This window comes from Microtus oregoni, unplaced genomic scaffold (genome assembly GCF_018167655.1).
Source record: "Microtus oregoni isolate MIOR12 unplaced genomic scaffold, Mior012 000048F_ref0000485, whole genome shotgun sequence".
NCBI classification, from domain to species: domain Eukaryota; kingdom Metazoa; phylum Chordata; class Mammalia; order Rodentia; family Cricetidae; genus Microtus; species Microtus oregoni.
Window position 1 is genome coordinate 18,532,316 of NW_024543222.1, and position 9,482 is coordinate 18,541,797.

The window sequence follows — 9,482 nt, forward strand, 5'->3', positions numbered from 1 at the left end:
ACACACGCAACTGAACAACCATTTCCCAGTCCCAAGATTATCTTTTAACTGCTGAGCTGAAGTAGTTCTCTCCATATTCTAGATACTAGACCTTTATCAGAGATAACAGCTTTTCTTTTTCATCTCTCCCTCAACACTTTATGAATAGTGTCCTTTAAAGCAAAGATTTTAATCTTGGAGTTGAATTGTAAACACTATTTCAAATATATTATTAGATTATATAAAAAGCACAAACTATTCCTAACTGAGTGCCAACCAGGTGCTGTATCATGGAAAGCAGGGATAACCAGACATACACCTCCAGGGTCTGTGCAGCCCCTGCTAGGAAGCCAGGGCTCTGTTTCAGCTCCACAGGGCTCAGGTAGGACAGGGATAACTGCGAAGGCCTAGCTGGAAGCCAACAGGGAGATGGGTAGAGCCGACCCTCTAGTGGCCAGGAGAGGAGAGGCAGGTCCCTGCGGACTGTAGCTCCTTGTTGACTGGCTCGGTTATTTCAAAATAAGAAAGTAGATGGAAGCTGGAGATGGTGATACATGCCAGAAATTCCAGCACCTTGGAGGTTGAGGCAGGAGAATCAGGAGTTTATCCTTTGCTATGAAGTGAGTTCAAGGCCATTCTAGGCTACTACATGAGACCCTAAAGAAATTATTATTATTATTATATTTATTATTATGGTTTTTCGAAACAGGGTTTCTCCATAGCTTTGGAATCTTTTAAAGGGAAAAGCTGATGAAATGGTGGCCCTGGACAGCCCTTCCCACCTTGACCCTATCTTGCCCACATACCTGGATGGTAGCCCGAGGGTCCAGCCCACTCTCCACTGAGAGCATTTCCACTCAGGCAGCAGCTAGCAAGGAGGCTCACATGACACCTGCAGGGACAGAAGAAGGCTAGATGAACATGCTCCCAACTTATCCCCACAACCACAGCCCCTCCCAACAGGCACCAGGCATCAGACCTGGTCACTAAACTGAGACTGGATTTTAAGGAAGGAGACAGGCCAGAGGCTCAGCCCCTGGGAGGGGTGAAACCCTTGCACCACAAATGGCAGGCAAGAGCTCCTCACACCAAAATCTGTATAGAAAGTCAGGGCCTGTGAGATAGGAATTTGCAAAGCTTCTCCAACAGTGGGTTGAAGCCCCAATCAAGTGGCACACTGAATGTAGGGGTTGCAAGAACTTACCAACAGGAAAGGTTTCTGAACGCACAACAACTAAAAGTTAATTCAAAATCAGTGTCTCACGAATCTGAAGAATTTCTGGCAGAGGTCATGTGAGTTGCATCAGACATCATCATGTGCACTGCCTGGACAACCTCAGGTTTGAGCCAATCTCCTTTTCCCCTTTAGACAGGGTCTCTCTTTGTTGCTCTAGCTGTCTTGGACCGCTATGGCCTCACATTTACAGAGATACTGACTCTGCCTCCTGGGCCCTGGGATTAAAGGTGTGCACCACCGCACCCAGCTCTCAGCTCAGATTTGAGACAACGTGCAGTGTTTATTGTACAAAACTTTCTGCTTTTATAGAAACATAATGCTTAATTGTAAAAACAAAGGCTTTGAATATTTCTTCAGCACATAAGTATCAATTTATTACAGCCTGAATTTGATGGATAAACAAGCACAGCCATCTTATCAGTATGCAATTTGTTTTAATCTTCAATAAACAGTACAAATCACATGTATACCAAGACATTTTTAAATTGATTTATTTATGGTTTATTATTATTACATGTTTGATTTGTCTACCTTATACACCTACCTATTGGGTCATGTAAAAATTCTCAGGCAGAAGGGGTTGTGAACATGAAAACTTTAGAAGGCCTGCCAGGGCATGAAGGTGGGAGGGGCTTTCACTGAAGAGGCTACAAACTGGTGGGGATCACATGTTAGGCCTCACAGTTCACATTCACGGCTGGTCTTGTTCTCCACTCCTGACCCCGTCCAGGGTTTTAAGCACACCTGAAGCAGTTCTGGGAGAGAGCAGTCTCTCCACACTTCTGCTTCTGCACTGGGCTGCAAATCTTTAGTCTGGGTGTCACAGATAAATGTGTAAATGACCAGTGTGGGTTCTGACATCACAATTTACTAACTAGGCAGGACCAAGGAAGCATAGCATTTTATCTCTCAGGTGCAAGGTCTGAACATGGTGTTTGGGTAGAAATGGTTTCTGTCATTCTGGTGACTGCAGCTACAAACCGTAAGCAGAGACTGCCACTACCCACAGTGTGCGTATGGATCCACGGCTGAAGATTCCAAGGGCCAGGTGCCTTCTTCCCCCGGCCCAAGCCTGAGCACTCAGACTGGGTAGGCACATTCATAGGCAAACAAGTGTCTAGGGAACTCTACAGAGCAAATGTTTATGCTGTCTCACTTAATTATAACACAAAGCCGTTAAAACCAGCAAGGGAGGGCTGGAGAGATGGCTCAGTGGTTAAGAGCACTGCCTGCTCTTCCAAAGGTCCTGAGTTCAGTTCCCGGCAACCACATGGTGGCTCACAACCATCTGTAAAGAGGTCTGGTGCCCTCTTCCGGACTGCAAGCATACACACAGACAGAATATTGTATACATGATAAATAAATAAAATAAATATTTAAAAAAAAAACCAGCAAGGGATGCTACTCCAAGAGCCTTGTTTACAGGTCTCCTGTGATCCCCCAACGGATGCCATTTCGTGATTTTTACCTGATAGAGGAAGGAGGACAGGGAAGTTGAAGCAGGTCTAGGCCACATTTACACAGTGGGGGCTTGGCTTCACCACTCAGAGCAATGCCAACCCCAGCTCTGAGGAAACCCGGGCTCCTAGGTAAATGCTGTCTTCAGCTAGACCTCGAGTGGGACTGGGGGGGTACTCCAGCTGCAGCACCAAGGAACATTCTGGGCAGTCTGGCAGGAAGGACTTCAGGACAGAGAGGAGTGTAGACCTGGAGTAGAGAAACAGGGTGGTCCTCAAGGATGGGACCACACCCATCTCCGCCTTCCCTAGAAGGCAGTAACAACCCTACAGGAGGGTGGACCTCTGTGTAGAGAGCATGGCCCTTATGGAGAGGCTGCCAGGAGAGCTCTTGGCTGACTACAAAGGCTCTGACTAAAAACTGTGGCTTCATTCTTTCACATTCTGTTTCTCCTCCCCAGGGATTCCCAAGCCTTCAGGAGACCAGCTTCAAACTCTGGCTTCCCGGATAGCAGAAAAGGTATTTGCTGTGGTCAAGCAGTCACCCCTCACAACATGCCTGTCCTGGAGGTTGAGTTCCTTCCACATTACCCTGTGCAGCCCAGAAGACAAGATCCAGCTGCTGAGGTGCCAAGGCCCCGTACTTCCAGGGCCCAAGCCTCTCTGTCTCAGTCTGGCTGTTCCAGACCTAGCCTTCAAACTCCAGCTGCTCTTCTGTGGGCCAGGGTGAATTGGACCCTAGGGTTTAGACCTCAGCAATGTAAATAACAGTATGTCAATTTGAGCTCCGGGAATTGATTAGCTGAAAGTAATAGTATACTCACGTTATTAATAAGGGCTATGGCCCAGTAATAGCTTTTAAAAACAAACAAAGTCACCCCAGGCCATGTGATCGCAGCATTTGGAAATAGAGGTAGAAGAAATAGGAGTTCAGTATCATCATGACAACCTGCCTCAGAAAACCAAAACCATGCTAAAACAAAACACAAATTCCAATATGGTGGCCTTATTCTTGTAATCTCAGCACTTAAGGGAGGAGGCAGAGGCAAGATGATTGCTGAGTTCAGGGCCCCTCTCAGTCATATCGGGAGTTCCAGGCCAGCCTGGCTACAGACTTCATCTTAAAAAACCTAACTAGGGGCTGGAGTGATGGCTCAGCAATTACCGGCACTTACTGCTCCAGCAGAAGCCTGGGATTTGGTTCCCAGCGTGCACACGGTGGCTTACAGCAGCCTTCAACTCCAGTTTCGGGGGACTCGATGCCCTCTTCTTTCACCGTATATGGCACACATACCTACACTCTGGCACACGCACATACACATAAAATAAAGTGATTAAAACAAAACAAAATGCAAACTAAACCGAACCAAAATAAACTGAAGTTAAGAAAGCCAGAGTACACAGGTCCCAAGTGGAGAGAAGTAACTGACTATTGCCCGAAACTGCCTGAAAAGCCACAAAATGATTGACACTAGCTCAGGAGCCCAAAGCAACCATTTCACAATTCAGAAAATAGGTTATAAAAATATTCAGGTTTAGATGATCATTCAGCATACCTTAACCACCCCTCTTTTTTTTGAGTCATTTAGTTCTGGATGTACTGCAGACCACAATGGCTTTGAATGCAGAGCTTCCCCTGCCTCTGGTCTCCCCAGGGCTGGAACTAAAGACAGGCACCACCATGCCCAGCACCTTTGCCCTTCTATGAAAGAAGCTAAAACACCAGTTACTTTGTCTAAACCACAGTTCTTCATGGAGGCAAGAATGCACTCACTCATGGAAGCTGTCTGACTGCTGGGTTAGAGATCCACTGCCCGCCCGGTGGATCGAACCTCAAACCTCCCAGCACGTGAGACTGCTGTTGCGTCCTCTCCTCGGCTATTCTTCACTGACACCAAGGACAAGACTGGCTTTCAGGAGGACACGCATGCAGAAGGAGTAAAGAGAAAACTTGGGCAACAGTACTGAGGGTCTCCACCATTATTGGGGAGAGGTTAGCAGGGGAAAGGCGGCCCCAAATTATACCAGCTCTGCCTCTACCCCAGGCATGGTTTTCCAGTATGAACAAACTTCTCTGATTTCATTCTCCAACTTTGTTTAATGCTTAGAACAGTCCTGTGGAAAATGGTTGTCTCCACTTTAGTGGATCACAGAGGCTCAGCAGAAACAGGTACAGAACAGAAACCCCAGGTCTCCTTAGTCCTTTCTACAGCTCAAGCTGTCTCGGCCAAAAGAACTCAGAAGCTCCATTCTATCAAATGAGAACTAAAGGCAGTAAGACACCATCTTTTTGTTTTGTTTTTTGTTTTTTTGAGACTGGGTTTTTCTGTGTAGCTTTGGTGTCTGTCCTGGAACTAGCTCTTGTAGACCAGGCTGGTCTTGAACTCACAGAGATCCCCGCCTGCCTCTGCCTCCCGAGTGCTGGGATTAAAGGCGTGCGCCACCGCCGCCTGGCAGTAAGACACAATCTTACCAGACAAATTTACAGCCCCAACCAGCCGAGCCCAGGTCTTCTCCATGACACCCAAGTTTCAGAACTCCCGTCTTAAATGTCCAACACGGGAAGGATTTGCCCCAGTCCTAGCTAGTGCAGTTATCTTCATCTACACTCTGAGGAAGAAAGGAGAGAAATGGCTCAGATGAGATTTAGAGAGTGGCTAACACGGCCCCACTGCTCGCAGTATCCATTCATCTCTATACCCATCAGTGACCAGCAAGGTGTCTCTGGGAGACACCTCAGTCACTCCATAGCCCTGTCCTACTGCCTGAATCACACACCTGCTATTCTGACCAGGCCTGCGCCGGTGCCATCCAGCTGCGAGACTAGCGGGTGAGTCATAGTATCTCAGCTGGAAAAGCACGACAAAGTTATCTTCTGATTCAGAAGGCAGCTGACCTCTCAGGCATGTGAGCGCTGAGTGGGTACACAGCATGCCCTTCCTTCGGAAGAAAGCTGATTTCTAGACAAGTATCCTGAAGGGCTAGGACGGGGTAAAGAGAACAAGCTTTAGAAGCGATAACTTCAAATTAAATGTTGCTGGGGGGTGAGAGGTCAGAGCCAACATGAGGTAGGCGAGGGCACCTGTCCTGCTGGACACGTTTCCTTCCAACTTGCCACCTATCTCGCCCATCTCTTGTTCCATGCAGTATAGGATTCCTCCTTCTGCCCTCTTTGGTTTTTGTTTTGTTTTGTTTTTCAAGACAGGACCTCACTGTGTAGTTCAGGCTGGTCTCAACTTAAAGCCATCTTCTTCCTGCTCTCTCCTCCCTCAATGTAGAGATTACAAGGCCTGGCCAACCATCCTGGCTTTCATATGTTTCAGGGCTCTGTACTCCAGCAAGTGCTCTATCACTGAGCTATACCCCCAGTACTTAATTCTTTATTTTTGAGACAAGGTCTTGCTGTGTAGCATAAGCTGACCTTGCACTCAAATGCAGTGTAGGACGGTCTTAAACTCATTGGGAAAGCTTTTGAACTCTCTACTCTGTCTCCTGGGTTCTAGAGTTACCGGGGTAGTCACTGTACCTCGCTATGCTATAGGGTCCTAATGATGCGTATACTACGAATGAATGAAAACAAGAACTTTGAGAGACTCATCCATCACTGTGCTTCCTTCCTCTTTAAAAAAAATATTTTATTGGTGTTTTAGCCTGTATGTATATCTGTGTGAGGGTACTGGATCTTGGAGTCACAGACAGTTGTAAGCTGCCACATGGGTGCTGGAAATTGAACCCGGGCCCTCTAGAAGAGCAGTCAGTGTTCTTAACCACTGGGTCATCTCTCTAGCCCCATCACCGCAGTGTTTCTAGTACCTAGGACTATGCACACACTGGTACTCAAAAGAATCAAAAAGGAAAAGAACAAACAACAACAAATCCACCTCTTGAATGACTTAATCAACAAAAGTGAGGCATAAAGAACAGGTACATCTCTTTGACAGGCTGTGGGAATTGAGACATGCCACTTAGACATAGTAGGGCTACTGGGGAATTTCTGCCAGTAGGCTATGTGGTCAACAGGCCAAAAGTCATTCTGAAAGTTGCACCAACAGGAGAGGATATTAAAGACAGAACTGCATTCAATCTTCAAAGAAAGAGACCACTCACTGTGGCGATGACAGTTTCTTAGGGCCCTTACAACTGCTAATAAGGCTGGAAGGGTGTGTACAAAATCCTGGATTCAATCCCCAGTACTGAGGATGGGGGTTGGGACAGGGGAGGATGTGCGATCAAAGATAGCTGACCCTCCTGAAGCAAGCCCAGCCGAACCTAGAGAAAATATATACCAAAAAGTCGCCAGGGGGCCTATAAATGCTGAGCACAGGCAGGACCTTAAAGGCATCCATCTATCTCAACTCCTGACAGGTAACTCACCCTCATGTGTTCCTACAAGCTGCGGTGGCTAAAGAGTAAATGATCCAGGACCTACAAAAACAGAAGCGATTTTACAGCCCCTGTGATCCACTTAGTCCTTCAGCCTATCCAGGACCCACTCGCCTGTACTCTTCAAGGCTTACAACACGCTTCTAAAGGCCACCATGTCCCTGGGTTCAATAATGGGAAAGGAACTATGCAGAAGGGAACACTGGGAGACTTAGTCCTCACAGGTGCTAGGACACATGGGCAGGGCTCTGTGATCACACCCCACTCCACGGTGCTCCCTGAGGCTCTCCACAGAACACCAGCCAAAAAGCAGGGCTGGTTTCCACTGCCCCAGGATAAATGAGCTGGGTGAGTGGCCGTCTCTCATCTTCCAGGTATTTGAAGGGCACCCACCATTACAATAGCAGGCATAAATGATTTAATGATTTAATATGAATGTCAGAATGCCATCTGTGGAGACCCATCGAGGAGAGCAGACACCAGGAAAAACCTCACACTCAAGAATGGAGGGAATGCTGGGCAGTGGTGGTGCACGCCTTTAATCCTAGCACTCGGGAGGCAGAGGCAGGCAGATCTCTGTGAGTTCAAGGTCAGCCTGTTCTAGGACAGGCTCCAAAGCTACAAAGAAACCCTGTGAAGGGAATAAGCTCTATACTCATTTACCAACTGAGTGCCTACAGACACCAATTTGGCTGTTTACTTCGCTGCTCTCTGGGCAAGGAACAGACATGGAGATGAAGAACAGCAGGCACCACAGGTAGGGAGTTGTGCCCCAAGTTCCCCAAGTGAGAGAGCGCTGGATCAGGAAAGGAATCGACAAAGGTTGGTTAAATTTAGTTAATAGTAACTAACTCCCGGAAGCCAGACATGGTGGCTCATTGCCTACCATCCCAGCACTTGGGAGGTGGAGGCAGGGAGGGCCAGAAGTCCAAGGCTAGCTCTGGCTAGTTAGAAGGACCTTGTCTCAAAACAAAGACCAAAACATAACATCAAACACCCATACCTCTCCCCTACTGTGCAAAACCAAAAGAAAAAAAAACAAAACTACATCCAGGAGTAGTGGCCCACACCTCTAATCCTAACACTTGGAAGGCAGAGGCAGGTGGATTTCTGTGAGTTTGAGGCCAGGACAGCTAAGGGTAAATAAAGTGACACTATCTCAAAAAAAAAAAAAAAAAAAAATCAAAAAAGTCAAACTAACAGGAATGAGCGGGGGGAGGGGGATATTATGATCCAAATACTTTACATGCATGTATGAAATTCTCAAAGAATTAATAAGCATATATTAAGTCTAAAATAACAAAAGGACTGGAGAAAGGTGGCAGGAACCGAGGCATCAGAGTTGGGACAGTTAAAAAAGATTCAGGCAGAACGGTGTCCTCGGGATAAGGCCAGAGAGAAATTACCTCTATGGTCCGCTAGGAAGTTAGGGTGAGAGCCTGTAAGGACAAGAAGCACACGAGACTTGCAATAAAGCTGAGATGACAGTTCAACAGGAGACCACTATAGTGGTGGGGCAACTGGAGGGACAGACGTAGGGTGGGATGACGGAGTAGACCTTGAGAGGCTGCGACAAGAAACCTGAGCCAGAGTGGAGGGGCGAGGGAAGGTACAGACGAGCTGAGCGAGGAGAGTGATGTTGAACTTAGAGGTGACGACGGGATGTGGCTGGGACTGGATTGCAACTGGGCTAAAGAGGGGTCACTAGGGAGGCGACACTTACGCAAGACCGGTGGTAAGGGGTCCCACCCGGCTCGGGGCTGAGGTCGGCTGCGGTGGAGACCGAGGAGAAGGACAGGGTGGCCGCTGGCTGCGGTGGGAGCAGGCCCGGGCAGCGAAGGGCCGAGGTTCCCACCCCAAGGATCAAGGCACCTAGAGGTCGCGAGCGGCCGCGAGGTTGCAGACCCACCGCCGGTTCGCGTCACGGCCCGCCGCCCCTTGCTTCTCTTCACGCCCAGACCCAGACTCACCATAGGGTACAGGAGCAGCAGGCGGCGCTCCCGGGACCGCGACCCTTCAGCTAGCAGCAGAAGCTGCGGCTCCAGCGGCACTGACAACAGGAAGCGGCCCGTGGCGTCTGACGCCATCACGTTGGTTCGCTTCTCCGGCCCCGCCTCCGACCCGCGAAGCCAATCATGAGGCCTAGAAAAGCCCAGGGGGCGGGGCCGAAAGCTTTTACCTGTCTTTGCCAGGCGAGGGTATAGCTGCACGCGGGCTGTCCTGCGGCTCCGGACCCCGGGTTTTGGGCAGCGCAGAGAGGCTGAGCCACTCGGAGCGTCCGGGCCGCCTGTCTCCAGCAGATCCGCATCAGGCCTGACCCTCAACCCCATCTGTGCGATTTTGGGGCTGTCGTTTCGTCTCCTTAAGCCGAAAATGCACACTTGTGGCACCACTAACCCCAGTGCCTCCCCAAGGGAATTAGTATT

General features: G+C 48.7%; 1 protein-coding gene across 3 annotated transcripts in view; it reads right to left on the minus strand.

Annotated features, from left to right (window-relative positions):
• Plekhm1 (pleckstrin homology and RUN domain containing M1) overlaps positions 1-9,124 on the minus strand; it is a 51,922-nt gene extending 42,798 nt beyond the window's left edge. For 2 of the 3 annotated variants that reach the window (XM_041635878.1, XM_041635876.1), the window contains exons 1-2: positions 9,027-9,124; positions 786-871 (exon numbers count right to left, since the gene is read on the minus strand). In XM_041635878.1, coding sequence (XP_041491812.1) covers positions 786-830 — 45 coding nt within the window. In that variant the 5' untranslated portion in view covers positions 831-871; positions 9,027-9,124. Of the gene's footprint in view, positions 1-785; positions 872-5,146; positions 5,165-9,026 lie in introns of those variants that run through there. The other variant, XM_041635877.1, reaches the window with a different exon arrangement.
• Between the last annotated feature and the right edge of the window lie 358 nt (positions 9,125-9,482).